General features: G+C 38.0%; 1 protein-coding gene across 6 annotated transcripts in view; it reads left to right on the forward strand.

Moving 5' to 3' along the window:
• Nucleotides 1-15,010, forward strand: part of LOC105471274 (B-Raf proto-oncogene, serine/threonine kinase) — a 202,015-nt gene extending 187,005 nt beyond the window's left edge. For 3 of the 6 annotated variants that reach the window (XM_071094363.1, XM_011723648.2, XM_011723646.2), the window contains one exon: nucleotides 7,540-15,010. In XM_071094363.1, the coding sequence (XP_070950464.1) occupies nucleotides 7,540-7,562 (23 nt within the window). In that variant the 3' untranslated portion in view covers nucleotides 7,563-15,010. Of the gene's footprint in view, nucleotides 1-178 lie in introns of all 6 variants that reach the window. The other 3 variants (XM_011723649.2, XM_011723645.2, XM_071094360.1) reach the window with 1 other exon arrangement.
• The last annotated feature ends 559 nt before the right edge of the window (nucleotides 15,011-15,569 follow it).

Here is a 15,569-nt window from a genome sequence, read left to right on the forward strand (position 1 = left end):
CAAACTAAAATTTATACTTAACATTGGATTTTTAACATCCAAGGGTTAAAATATATAGACATTGCTAAAAATTGGCAGAGCCTCTTCTAGAGGCTTTACTTTCTGTTCTGGGTTTGTTTCGTTCACTTGGTTATTTTAAGTATTAAACTTCAGTTTCTCATGCAACTTTTGTTACCAGCTATCACATGTCCACTAGGGACTCCAGAAGAAGACCCTACCAGTGCCTGTGTTTGCAGGTGAGAAGTTGGCAGTCGGTTAGCCTAGGTTAGATAAGGCAAACTGAGCAGATCGTAATTTAGGAAGTCAGTAGAATTTAATAATTATTATTATTAATACTTTTTCTATAACTGTTTCTTTTTATAACAATTTGGAAAATGTGGATGTCCTTTATTTCCTTGAAGCAATAAACTAAGTTTCTTTTTATAAATTTTGAGTGCAGGTGACCAAAAATATTGCTAAGGAGTGGCATGTTTGACATGAGTAAAATGTCTTAACTTTGGATTTTTAGCAGGAAAATGTTATAAATTGGAGTTTCTTTTAAATAGCTTTTTTTTAAAATACATTAAGGATGTCTTGCTCACGTAGAAGTCAAATTTCATTGCAAATGCATTGCTGCCTTCATACCCAATCCCTCCCCTACAAAAAATCTTCACAGAATTCTGTGAGAACTTTTAGGTGTGTTTTTCTTTGAGATACCTATCTGGTTGCCAAACACCAGGTAATAGATTTTTTAAGTTGTTATTAGATTATCCTTACCTCTCATGATGCGTATTTTAGCAATCACTTTGTCATTGTGTCTCATGTTCTGTCCTCCTTATATTCTTTGCCCAGCAAGATTCTACTTATGATGAATGAATGCTCTTCTCCTTTTTGCATTCCATGGTATGAAGTATTTGTTAGGGTTCTTTAATACTTATAGATTGTTGTGTAGAAAATGACTGTAATGTGGTGGTCAGTGTATTCTTACTGTGATTCAGAGGGAATCCTTTGTAGAAAGCAACAGCACGTGGTCCTGTCAAAGATTTGGCCATCTCTACTTACTGTCAGCCTCTTAACTATATCTTCACTTACTCAATTTGGTTTTGTCATGATTTTTAAATGTAGCCAGTAGTTCAAGGTCCTTCCAGTAAACAGACATCTGTATGAATGCCTCCTTGAAGTCAATAAAGAAGTAAATTGAGAAGACTTTAAATTAATGATAATTTAGTTTTTAAGTGCCCATAAATAAAGTTTTGAAACATTTTCTTTGTTTGAATAGTTAGATGTCATCCAGGAAACCACTCAATAATAATTATAGCAAACCTTTAGCCCCTCATTTGGGTAGCTTAAGATAAGTAATGCCATTATGATTTCAGAATTGATTCATGACTTTAGTTAAGAAAATGAAAAGAAACATTTCTCATATTTAAAAAAAATGATACTAAGGAATAAAGAAATGTAACTATTGGAAAATATCTAAGTATCTGATTTTTAAATCCTCCAGTGGCACTAAAAATATGATTATTAGTAATTGTAAGATAGGGTTTTATTCATTCACAAATAGAAGACTACAAGCATGTAACTAACCAAGTGTTTATAAAATTGACTTTATGGAATGCTCCAAAGGTTTGGCCATTTTGAGGCACAAGGTCAAGGGATCTCTTTATTGATAGAGCTCCTTCTAGAATTTCCCAGCATACCTGCCTCACTGTTCTTCCTTTCATTCTTCACTCTCTTTTTCTTCTCGGTGCCATCCTGCCTAGGCTCCCATCGTCTGCATCTGACGCCTTTCCTTTCTTTCTTTACTAGTCTCCTTTGCAATGGGGCATGGCTAAGCTCTGTAGAACCACTCAGAAACTCATTGTTCCATTCTGTAGCCAGTAAAACATGCCTCCAAAGTAACACAGAGTAATTCTACTCTGTCTTTTAAATTAGGTCGACCAGAAATGTTAGTGAAAGGACATTAAAAATGTGACAGGTGACATGTTTAGCTAATACAGATATGGAGAAATAGGAAGCAGTAGAATTAAATGTTTCCCTTTCAGGTTTAATTGTATTTGTTCTTGGGTTTTGTTTTATACTGAGTTTTAAGTATATTCTCCAAATAAAAACATTATTTTTTCTAACCATATGTAGAGTTAATCTCTTTGACTAAGTAGTTGAAACAAAAGAACATTTGTTCTTTTGTGACTGCTTTTTTCCTAAAACCTGAGCCCTCATATTTTTTTTTAATTAAAGTTGATTTCCTTCTTCAGTAAGGAAACCTTTTTACAAAATTTGTTTTACCTTTTACAAGTTTTACTAATCAGTAATAGGGAAAAAGATTTGTCTTCTTGATTTTAAGTAGTTTCAGGATCACAGGATGTAATCAGATGCTTCCTGTGTAATCAAATGCTTCCTGTGAATAAATAAATTTATTTATTTTCAGGCATTATACTAGCCATTTAATATTTTTTATTTATTTGCTTCCTGCCCCTTGGATGGCATATATTAGCCATTTAGATACTAAACTCTAATAGTTAAGCCAATAGTTAAAATTGTCCTCTCTAAAACATTGGCTATTTAATATACCAGCTTAAATGACCTTTCTCGCAAGTGAGTCACTCTTAGTTTAAGAACATTATGTGCCTTTTTAAAAAATACTATGAAATGGTGCTTCATGACAGAAACATTTTACCAGTTATAGTCTTATTTGACTGAAAATTTTTGAGCATTTCTGTAGAACTTTTTACTTTACTAAATATTTCATCTCTCCTGTGACTGTTTTCTCAAAGAATTTAAAAGACCCAATGTGTCTATGCCAGAATGTTTCCCATCCTTTTGAAACTGCCTGGGCCAGGCGTGGTGGCTCATGCTGCAATCCCAGCACTTTTGGAGGCCAAGGTGGGCAGATCGCATGAGCCCAGGAGTTTGAAACAGCCTGGACAACATGGCAAAACCCTATCTCTACAAAAAAATTTTAAAATTAGCCAAGCATAGTGGTGCACAACTGTAGCCCCAGCCACTTGGGAGGCTGACATAGGAGGATCGCTTGAACTTGGGAGGCGGAGGCTGCTGTGAGCCTTCATCATGCCACTGCACTCCAGCCTAGGCAACAAAGCAAAACCCTGTTTCAAAAAAAGAAAAGAAAAAAAGAAACTGCTTGAAAGTCATGACAAAGAGTGTCAGGAGGGGCTTTACTCTGGCTGCAGTTGACTTTCTCCTTAAATGTCAAGTAGTGATTAATTTGGGTAAGAAGTAACCTGTTACATTTTTTATAACATACTTTAAGGAATTTATCAAATTCTGTGTATAATGCCCATTAAAATGTACTCCATTCTGGAATAAAGGGTAATGAGTAATATTTTTAAACTAGTTAATAAAGTCCTTAGCTTTCACATAAACCATGACATTTGAGGTGTCTAAAATCACAGGGTCTTTTTTTTTTTTTTTTCAGTCTTCCCAGTTGTTCTCTGCTGTATTCCTAAATAAAGTTAAATTGAAAATGCATGGTTGGTTGTGGTGCCTCACACCTGTAATCCCAGCACTTTGGGAGGCTGAGGCAGGTAGATCACTTGAGGCCAGTTCGAGACCAGCCTGGCCAACATGGTGAAACCCCATCTCTACTAAAAATACAAAAAGCTGGGCGCGGTGGTGTGCACCTGTAATCTAGCTGCTTGGGAGGCTAAAGCACAAGAATTGCTTGAATCCAGGAGGCGGAGGTTGCAGTGAGCCAAGACTGCACCACTGCACTCCAGCCTGGGTAATAGAGCAAGACTCTCTCAAAAAAAGAAATTGAAAATGCAGCTTAAGTTATCCTCAGCCTGAAAGAAGGGGAAAGAAAATGCTTCAGTTTGGCCTCAAATTGATTTTTTTTATTAATTAATATACCAAGATTTTTTTAAGACACAGAGTATCGAAGTATTTCACTTCAAATAACTTCACACAAGCAGAGCTGGCTCTTCAAATAAAATCGGGTAGGAAGTAGAATAGTAGAGATTTCCAGATCGGCAAGAAGGAATCATTAAGACAAGATACTTTTTCTGAAAGCAGATTCATCACCTGTTACTGCCATGTTTTCCTTAAATTCTCCATGATTTTAGGGACATTTTAAGAGTCTTATTTTATTGATTCCTAAACTATGGATTCTTTTCTTTTTTTCCCCTCAATCCCAAGTGTGGCTATAAAAAGGACTGCATTCTGTTGGAAGCACTAGACTTTCGATAGAGTGATAGTGTTTACTTCGTTCTTTGTGCGGTTGTTTGGTTTTAATTTTTTTTTGGAGACAGAGTCTCACTCTGTCATTCAGTCTGGAGTGTAGTGGTGCAGTACCACCACGCCCTGGTAATTTTTGTTTTTGTTTTTGAGACAGAGTCTCATTCTATTGCCCAGATTGGAGTGCAGTGGTGTGATCTCAGCTAACTGCAGCCTCTGCCTCCCGGGTTCAAGTGATTCTCCTGCCTCAGCCTCCTGAGTAGCTGGAATTACAGGTATGTGGCACCACACCTGACTAATTTTTTTTTTTTTTTTTTCCAGTAGAAACAGAGTTTCACCATGTTGGCCAGGCTGGTCTTGAACTCCTGACCTCAGGTGATCCACCCACCTCGGCCTCCCAAAGTGCTGAGATTACAGGCATGAGCCACCTTGCCGGCCTGGTTTTTATTTTTAAGACTAATATTTAAGTTTGTGGAGCATGACACTTCAACAAAATGAAATTTCTAATTATTATAATGAATAGGAAACATTATCTGAAGTTGTGTGTGTGTGTGTGTGTGTTTTGTTTTGTTTTGTTTTCGAGACAGGGTTTTGTTACTCAGGCTGGAGTGCAGTGGTACAATCCTGGCTCACTGCAGCCTCAACCTGCTGGTCTCAAGTGATCCTGCCACTTCAGCCTCCTAGGTAGCTGGGACTACATGCATTTGCCACCACATCCAACTAATTTTTTTTTTAATTTTTATTTATTTAGTTATTTATTTATTTATGTTTTGTGGAGACAGGGTCTCACTATGTTGCCCTACCTGGTCTCAAAGTCCTGGGCTCAAGCAGTCCTCCTGCCTTGGCCTCCTGAAGTGCTGGGATTACAGGCGTGAACCACCATGCCCAACCTTAGCTGAAGATTTTTTTAAGTATTTTTTAATGTGGTATATTAAGATTTGGCTTAGATATTATCATTTTCTGATTTTTTTTAATAGATTAATTCTAGGCATTTTTATAAAGATTTCTTTTCTGTAAATCTTATGTTTACATTGACCTTAATGAGATTTGGATTCGGCTAGATACATGATTACTCATAAGAATGTTGCAAGTCACTTTAAAGGAACATTAAAACACTAAAAATAGCAGCCTTAAAATTATAAGTACTCAAACTGTAAGCAACAATAGTAAGAATGTTTGTATATTTCTGGAGTGTGTTACCATAATAGCCTCCTATGATTATACTCCAAATGTTTTACTCTAAGGTCTTCGTAATTTAATTTAGCCTTTAAAAAAAAAAAAAAAAATCAGTGCCAGATTCCCCAAACCTTTTCACTTTAAATATGAGGCAATAATTCTTTTACCCTTTCTTGATCTTTGGACTCACAATACCTTAGTTAATTGCTTGTTAAAAGGAATCCATGCATAGAAAGAGGTAGTATGACTATCTACAGTTCATTAGTAGTGGTATTCAGATTGGGAAACAAAGTGTTAATTGTTGAAAGTTGTTTAGGGACTGCTGGGTCTTGGAGTCAGCACCTGGGTTTGCATTTCCATCTCTGCAATTTTTTGCATATGATCTCAGGCAAGTTGCTTGACCACTCTAAACCCTGGCTTCCTCATCTATATAATACAGGTAATAGCATCCGCCTCACAGTGTTATTATGAGGATTGGATGCAGATGTGTACAAAGTGTTCAGTGAGGCATCAGGCAGTCAGTCAGTCACTAGTACCATCAGCTTACAAAGCTGAGGATTCAGTCATCCAGTCTTTAGCAATCTGTTGTTTGTTGGGATGTGCCAACGTTATCTAGCAACCAGTTGGAATCTGATAGCAATCAGAAATTAGACAGGTTATTCCTGGATTACTTAAACGGTATATTCATATAAGTGATTGCTTGGATCCTCACCAGAAGCTGCTATTGAAAAATAGTGGTATGGCTGGCCAGGCGCGGTGGCTCACACTTGTAATCCCAGCACTGTGGGAGGCCGAGGCGGGCGGATCACGAGGTCGGGAGATCGAGACCATCCTGGCTAACACGGTGAAACCCCGTCTCTACTAAAAATACAAAAAAGTTAGCCGGGCATGGTGGCGGGCACCTGTAGTCCCAGCTGCTGGGGAAGCTGAGGCAGGAGAATGGCGTGAACCCGGGAGGCGGAGCTTGCAGTGAGCCGAGATCACGCCACTGCACTCCAGCCTGGGAGACAGAGAGAGACTCCGTCTAAAAAGAAAAAAAAAAAGAAAAGAAAAGAAAAATAGTGGTATGGCTGACTGAATTTTGATAATTGTCAGTTATTAACTCATCCCCAGAAATTATCTATAGTATGTATAACAGGAACTGGGCTTTAGTTACAAGTAGAAACTGTGGACAAAATGGTCGATGAAAAATAATGGCGGCCGGGTGCAGTAACTCACACCTGTAATCCCAACACTAAGGGAGGCCAAGGCAGGCAGATTACCTGGAGTTTGAGACCCAGTCAGGAGTTTGAGACCCAGCCTGGCCAACATGGTGAAACCCCATCTCTACTAAAAATACAAAAATTAGCCAGGCCTGGTGGCGGGTGCCTATAATCCCAGCTACTTGGGAGGCTGAGGCAGGAGAATCACTTGAACCCAGGAGGCAAAGGTTGCAGTGAGCCGAGATCGCACCATTGCACTCCAGCCTGGGCAACAAAAGCAAAACTCCATCTCAAAAAAAAAAAAAGAAAGAAAAAAGAAAAATAATGGCATGAAGCCCCCAAATTCATTAAGCTATAGGAGCATGATATCACAAAGGTACTTTGTGGTTTAAAGAATCCCTTATGCTGATAATTATGTTCGGTGACATGTGCCTATATTTAATTTTTTGTTAGTTTGAAGGTGAAATTAAATAGAAAATGGGAGGTCTGGATTTTCTCTCTCTGTCAAACGTTTGATGTGAACAAATCATTTGACCTCTTAATTGTATCTTTCGCAAAATGAGGATAACTACTGCCTCTATTTTCCTAATAGTGGCATTATAATAATATGATAGGTGAAAATGAGTTGATAATTCAGGGGTGGAAGTATTCTACAAATTAACATTACTACTTTACATTCAGTTTCTGAGAAATTTTGTTCATTGGAACTGCTTTCAGCTTGATCAGAACCATGATACATAAAACCCAACTGGGAAACTCTCTGCAGACTTGCTGTTTAATTGATATAGCTGAACCATGTTCTTCATACTATATATGTTGTGTTCTTCCATGGGTTTCAGCCATTTTAGCTTTTAAATTGGCAATGCTGTTGCTAGACTTGAAATATATAACTAGTCACTTTTCAGTGAAGCTCAAATGAGGCTTTTTCTGTGTCTCTAGGTTATTTGAGATGACTTTTTTAAAATTAGCTCTTGTCCTCCCTCTACAGGAGAATTTGCAGCCTTCAAGTAGCCACCATCATGGCAGCATCTGCTCTTATTTCTTAAGTCTTGTGTTCGTACAATTTGTTAACATCAAAACACAGTTCTGTTCCTCAAATCTTTTTTTAAAGATACAAAATTTCCAATGCATAAGCTGATGTGGAACAGAATGGAATTTCCCATCCAACAAAAGAGGAAAGAATGTTTTAGGAACCAGAATTCTCTGCTGCCAATGTTTCTTCAACAAAAATACCACGAGCATACAAGTCTGCCCAGTCCCGGGAAGAAAGAGGAGAGACCCTGAATTCTGACCTTTTGATGGTCAGGCATGATGGAAAGAAACTGCTGCTACAGCTTGGGAGATTTGCTATGGAAAGTCTGCCAGTCAACTTTGCCCTTCTAACCACCAGATCAATTTGTGGCTGATCATCTGATGGGGCAGTTTCAATCACCAAGCATCGTTCTCTTTCCTGTTCTGGAATTTTGTTGTGGAGTTCTTTCTCCTAGTGACCACCAGTTAATTTCTGAGGGATGGAACAAAAATGCAGCTTGCCCTTTCTGTGTGGTGTGTGTTCAGGCCTTGACAAATTTTATCAAAAGGAAACTTTTATTTAAATGGAGGCTGAGCAGTGAGGAGTCGATGCGTCTTGGTATGGAGGAAAAGGGCATGCTGCATCTTCTTCCTGACCTCCGGGGTCTCTGGCCTTTTGTTTCCTTGCTCACTGAGGTGTCTGCCTAACCAAGCAGGCTAGATAGTGCTGGCACACATTGCCTTCTTTCTCATTGGGTCCAGCAATGAAGATAAGTGTTTGGGGATTTTTTTTTTCCTCCACAATGTAGCAAATTCTCAGGAAACACCGTTTATATCTTCCTCCTATGCTCTTCCAGTCACCAACTACTTATGCGGCTACTTTGTCCAGGGCACAAAATGCCATGGCAGTATCTAACTGAAACCCCACAAAACTGCTTAATAACAGTTTTGAATGTGAGAAATTTAGATAATTTAAATATAAGGTACAGGTTTTAATTTCTGAGTTTCTTTTATATTTTTATTAAAAAGAAAATAATTTTCAGATTTAATTGAATTGGAAAAAAAATACTTCCCACCACAATTATATATCCTGAAAATTGTATTTTTGTTATATAAACTTTTAAGAAAGATCATTATCCTTTTCTCTACCTAAATATAAGGCATCTTAGCATAATGACAAATATTTATAATTTTTCAATTAATGGTACTTGCTGGATCCACACTAACATCTTTGCTAATAATCTCATTGTTTCTTCCAACTGATTCCTAACACTACATCCCACATCTTCTTTCTAGTCTTTTATCTAGAATATGCAACAAAATAAAAATGGTGGCGTCTCCATTCATTCTCCTCCTTCCTTTTTTCCCAAGCCTGGTCTTCAAAAGGTTGGGCAGTTTGGCAGCTGAATTCCCAGACAGAGAATAGAGCAATTTTAGGGATATTAGGACTGAGGGAGGGTGTGGAAAACCTGTCATCGGTTGTTTTTATAGAAAGAGCTGGCATTCGTTAAGAACCTAAATCTTTATCTTTGCACAAAGGGAAAATATAACCTAGTTATAGCTTCCATTGGCCTTTATTAAAGGGTAATATCAATCACAGTCATAGCAAAGAAAGCGGATGTATTAATGGCAAATTAATGGAAAACCTCCCTTATCAGGAATCTAGACTCAGAATTTAGGAACGTAAATCAAATCAGATATACCAGCCAAGCTATAGCCAAGGACTTGAAAGAAATTAAACAAGACCCAGAATAAATCAAGGAATTAGAAATTGTTATTTAAAATTTTCAGATTGTAACTCCAGGCCCTGCTCTCTGTATTTCAGCCTACTAAAAGCTCACTACCATTAGATTTTTGCTAACATACATGTATTCAGAAGAAAACCTATTGAAATGTTCATTGTCTTGTAAAAGATTGTCCTAGTAAAATGGAAAAGATCCTTAAGTTATTCATCAGTTTGAAAAGCAAATTGTTTTTAAGTTTTACATCAACAGGGCAGTGTCTTACAAAATTCAGAAATTGCAAAGGTGAAAATAATTCACGCTGATTTGGCCGGGCGCGGTGGCTCAAGCCTGTAGTCCCAGCACTTTGGGAGGCCGAGACGGGCGGATCACGACGTCAGGAGTTCGAGACCATCCTGGCTAACACAGTGAAACCCCGTCTCTACTAAAAAATACAAAAAACTAGCCGGGCGAGGTGGTGGGCGCCTGTAGTCCCAGCTACTCGGGAGGCTGAGGCAGGAGAATGGCGTAAAAACCCGGGAGGCGGAGCTTGCAATGAGCTGAGATCCGGCCACTGCACTCCAGCCTGGGCGACACAGCAAGACTCCGTCTCAAAAAAAAAAAAAAAAAAAAAAAAAATTCACGCTGATTTGAAGAACATCTTCTGTGCATAATAACTGCCTCTCTTGAAAAGCATTAGCTATTTTTTTCTTTTTAAATATATCTCTAGATGCTTTTAAATGTGGCTGTGTTCCCTTTACCAAGATTGGCTTCAAGTTTCTGCAAGTAGAGAGACCTGGGCTTGAACAAGAGGATGTGTTTCATGTCCTGCCAAGGAGGCAGAACGTGTGCAGCCTGGATCCAGGACTGCCTCCGCGGGACAGGGGCAGTACCATTAGGGAGGAAGCTTAGCATTTCAGTTTCCTAAACAACATTCAGGGTGATACACTTTTTCTTCCCTTGCATTTTAGAATAGGCTGGTATCTCATTTGAACAGGGGAGCAGACTTGATCTCAAATGAAGCTGTGCCCAGGAGCCAGGCTCAGTATATTGAGATTTTTATAGAGACCTTTAAAAATAAAATATTTAAACCTCTCTTTTCTTCCTTTTTCTACAAAATAGGTTTTGTCTCTAGTTTACAAATGACATGAAAATAGGTTTTATTTGTGTTTTATCTGCTTTATTTTTTGATGTCTAGACAACAGATAGACTTAACTGAGCTCCTAAAAATGAGGAAGAAGTCCTTATTTGTGAAAAGCACTTTATGAGTAATTGTATAGACAGTATGTGGCTGCATCACTGATCATCTTCTAAGGGTGTAACAGTCTGGTCTGTAAAGTGGCTGCAGTGCCTTCTGTAGTGTGTTTTATTTTTGGTAGGGAGAGGTAAAGCCTTCTGAAAAATTTAAGAGCAACTATAGAGGACTGTTTGTAACTGTGTAGTATTCCTGATGGACTTTTTTCATCGTTAGAGTCTAGGACCTAGACTTTTGCCACTGAAATAATATTGACCAAAAAAAGTAGTTTATAAAAGGGATTTGTGAATAGAAAATTCAATGTGATCGTTTGTTGTTAATGTGCACCTTAAAAGAAGATTGTGTCTAGCTGTCACATTCTGGTTCCTGAATATCCCACCCCTGACTGTATTTGAGATCTAGTAGGGCATACTGGGGCATTCTAGAAGATAAAATCCCATACAAATGATATGTGCTATATTTATGTTGGTGTTGGAGAAGAAAGAGCAGTATATAAAGAAATAATTCAAGACTGCAGCACTGTCAACCTGAAACTTTGTAAATATTTCCTAGCTTCTGGTTTGGTGCAGTGACAGCACTTTCATCACAGGATGTTACCTTGTATTCATCAGGCAGAGTGCGAGCTGCCGCACACCCTTCTCAGATCTCACCTGTCCCCACTGTACATCCACCTGCCAGCCGCTTGCAAACCTCATCTCTAGCTTTAGTTTGAAACCACATTGCAGGGTTCAGGTGACCTCTTCAAAAACTACCTCCTCAGAATGAGGTAATGAATAGTTATTTATTTTAAAATATGAAAAGTCAGGAGCTGTAGAACATGACGATGATTTAAGATTTTAACTTTTTTGTGTACTTGTATTTGAGCACTCTCATTTTGTCCTAAAGGGCATTATACATTTAAGCAGTAATACTGTAAAAAAAAATGTGTTGCTCAGAATATCTGAATGTTGTTGAAAGTGGTGCCAGAACCAGTTTAGGGGTACGTTTCAGAATCTTAACCTTGAGTCAGTTGCATGAAATTAAATAGCTGTGGTATCACTTCACTAACAGTGATGTAATTTTAATTTTCAGTAGGCTTGGCAAGACAGTACGTCCTCATAATGAGCTTGCTGCAGCTTTGTCACATGCACAGGCATTCATAGAGACTGCCCAGCTGAGAGGGTAGAACGTTACTCTTTTTGCAAGATTCTCTTCTTTGTCCAAGTTGGCATTGTTAGTGCTAGAATACCAGCACCTTGAGACTAGCAGATTCCAACCATTAGGCTATAAACACCATAGCCAGAGATGGCAGGTTTACTGTGAGTATGAAGAGCAAATAGCTTACAGGTCATGTGTTGAAATGGTATAGGTGAGGCTCTAGAAAAATACCTTGACAATTTGCCAAATGATCTTACTGTGCCTTCATGATGCAATAAAAAAGCTAAAATTTTAGCAGAAATCAGTGATTTGTGAAGAGAGCAGCCACTCTGGTTTAACTCAGCTGTGTTAATAATTTTTAGAGTACAATTTAGACTGCACAGGTAAATGCACTAAAGAGTTTATAGCCAAAATCACATTTAACAATGAGAAAACACACAGGTAAATTTTCAGTGAACAAAATTATTTTTTTAAAGCACATAGTCAGATGTATTTATCACATAGAGCAACTAGGTTGAAAATATAGTTCAGTGACATTTCTAGAGAAACTTTTTCTACTCCCATAGGCTCTTCAAAGCATGGAACTTTTATACAACAGAAATGTTGACAGAAATTTCAAGAAATTGCTGTAGTTTAGGGTTGAAGTACTGTATGATGGGCAGCAATCGTGTATTAACTTAGAAGGGGAAATTGAAATACAGGACCGAATTTGGTTTTATCAGTTTCCAGAGTACTGCTGCCAACCTAGACACTGATTTTTCAGAGTTTGAAATGTAAATTTCTTCCCAGGACTTGCTTGCACATGAAGCTGGACTGCGTTAGTCATCCTGTCCCAAAGTGCTGTCGGGGCCAGGGTGGAAGTCTCGAGGCGTCCTTTATGACCTGGCCGTTGGATGTAAAAGAAAACATATTCCATGGTGTGGTTCTTGTATCTTGTTTCATTCCTCACCATTGAAAGAGGAAGTCCATGTATTGTCTCCAGCGCATCCCTGAAATGTTGTACTGGGATGGATTACTGATGCCCATTGGTAGATGAACCCCAGAGGAGGGTTGTAGCATGTCTGCCCCAGGCAATGATTTGTGGCTTGGCCAGAGGAGAGCGAAGTCACCAGTGTATCTGTGGTCCATGTTGCTAGCTCTGGTAAAATTAAAAATATTGCTAAGATGTTTGTTTTATTAGTACACTAGACAGTAAGCTCTGTTTTGTTGTTTTCAAATAACCTATTTTCACTTTTGTTTAGGCAAAGACATTTAAATTGAAATTCAATTCTAATTTTTGTTAATTGTGGAAAGGGTAATTAACAGTTCCTATCAGGTATTTTTAAGGTAGAAAAGGACAGAAACCCAACACCTAAAATCTTAAATTAAGGTAACAGTGCTTTAAAAAAAAAAAAAATGCATGGGGCAATTAGTCCCCAACTCAATGAGTGATTAAAGTACTTTTATTTAACATCCACAACTTCAACTGTTAGGTTTTATGAATTACTAAATCAGCTTTATTAAAATGTTGACGTTTATGTAGCTGTTTTGAATAATTACAGTGACTTGACCAGTTGTGTATGAGGACACAGCCAATGTAAGCCAGTGTATCCATTTTTTAGAGGTGCATTTTTTAAAAAATTCTGTAGATGGAAGTGCTCTGAAAACAACTAAAATATGTTTATTCATGTTAGTATCAAAAAATGTTTTGTACAAACCGTCTGCTTCTCCCGGCCGGCCGAGTTCATTCTCCAGCATCATGACCGCTGGTTCTCATGTACAGCACAGATGCGGGAGAGTTGGCAGAAAATTTATGAAGAGATGCCACAAAGGAAGGGTCTGTTTACAGGGGTGGGATTGGGGGTTTTGATGAAGTTGCTTAGTCCTGGTTTTGTTTTGAAAATTACTGCGTTGCATTTTTGTGTTAAGTTTTTGAACCCACGTGTGTTTTGGTGGAGTATGAGTTGGACGTAAACAATAAAGCTCACAGAGTAGGCACAGATGTAGAGAACAGAGACCAAAATGGAGTGAGGTGGCAGTAAATCTAGGATAGGGAAAAATTAATGTGAGGGTGGGAAATAGACTGTAATTACCTGAAATCAAATGTAAGAGTGCAATAAGTATGCTTTTTATTCTAAGCTGTGAACGGTTAAGAATCATTCCTTCCTAATACATTTGTGTATGTTCCATAGCTGATTAAAACCAGCTATATCAACATATAATGCCTTTTTATTCATGTTAATGACCAACATAAGTGGCTAGCCTTTATGTCTTATTTATCTTCATGTTATGTTAGTTTACATATAGGGGTGTGTGTGTGCTGTCCCCTTCCGCCTTCGTTTTAAAGTACATCCATGGGTCCTCCGTGTTTCCTTTGGCCATGCCACATAGTATAGACTCAGTTTGGCCTTCATGGTATCGCCTGATTTTTGAGGACTGTATCACAGTGATATATATTTGTGGTAATCTCATTTGTTGGTTGTACATCTGATCCTTTCCTCAACACGGCAATTGCTGCTTTTCCTAAGATAGGATCATACAGCTGATCAGGGGATTGAATTTGATCATTCATCAACATGTGTCTCTCTGAATTTTATTCAGTAGTTGTGAGTGCTCTTTGGTTTAGACCAAGAAAAAGGAAATCCCCCCTTTTCATGTATTCCTTGGTTTGAGGACATGTCTCCTGTAAGGGAGAGGAAAGGGAGATGCTTCCTGTTTGAACTGCAGTGAATTCACGGTTCCTGTTTCACCACTCCAAACCTTATGGCAACTCACACACACATTCCTCTTTTCTGTTGCTGCCGAAGGTTCGGGTTTAGTACACTTCAGTTCCACTCAAGCATTGAAAAGGTTCTCATGGAGTCTGGGGCGTGCCCAGTGAAAAAATGGGGACTTTTTAATTGTCCACAGACCTCTCTATACCTGCTTTGCAAAAATTACAATGGAGTAACTATTTTTAAAGCTTATTTTTCAATTCATAAAAAAAAGACATTTATTTTCAGTCAAATGGATGATGTCTCCCTCTTTTCCCCTATTCTCAATGTTCGCTGGAATCTTTTAGTATTTTTTAATTCTCCCCATACCCACTTCCTGATCCTTTGGTTCTCTTTCCTGCTCAGGTCCCTTCATTTGTACTTCGGAGTTTTTCTCATGTAAATTTGTATAACAGAAAATATTGTTCAGTTTGGATAGAAAGCATGGAGAATAAAAAAAGATAGCTGAAATTCAGATTGAAGAAATTTATTTCTGTGTAAAGTTATTTAAAAACTCTGTATTATATAAAAGGCAAAAACAGTTCTATGTACTTGATGTGAATATGCGAATCCTGCTATAATAAAGATTGACTGCATGGAGAAGTCTTCTTCAAGACTCTTTGTCTACCACGATTACATTCAGTAACTAAAGTAGTCAGCAGCTTTAACAGTTTTTCTAGACAATGGAGAGACGGAGAAATGTACGTTTTGTTTCATACATAATGTTGGTTACTGTTTAGTGGGTAGAAGTTAAAGTAAGTTGTCAGGATTCATGCATGGTACTTTATAGATGCTGTACAACTTGTAGTGGCAACAGTCTTGTCAAGTGTTGGTGATGACCCTTCAATATTTCAGATGTTGTAACTGATGTATCTTTAGTTCGAATGACTGCTCTCCTCCATGTGATTCAGTTGGAGTATGTGCTCTACTTTAGTAATGTTTAAAGTTTATCTGCAGAAACTCACCTTAGAATTGTATTTTTTCAAACTTTTGACACAGCTTACATTTTCCATAGCAACACAGCACATGCACGCTAACATTTACTTGAAACTATGCACTCACGTTTTCTACTTCATTTTTTTAATGCTGGTTACCTCAGTGAGTTGATTTTGTGCATTTGATTTCATGACCCTCCCCCAAATAAAATTCACTGAAGTCTGAA

Source organism: Macaca nemestrina, chromosome 4 (genome assembly GCF_043159975.1).
Source record: "Macaca nemestrina isolate mMacNem1 chromosome 4, mMacNem.hap1, whole genome shotgun sequence".
Lineage (NCBI taxonomy): Eukaryota > Metazoa > Chordata > Mammalia > Primates > Cercopithecidae > Macaca > Macaca nemestrina.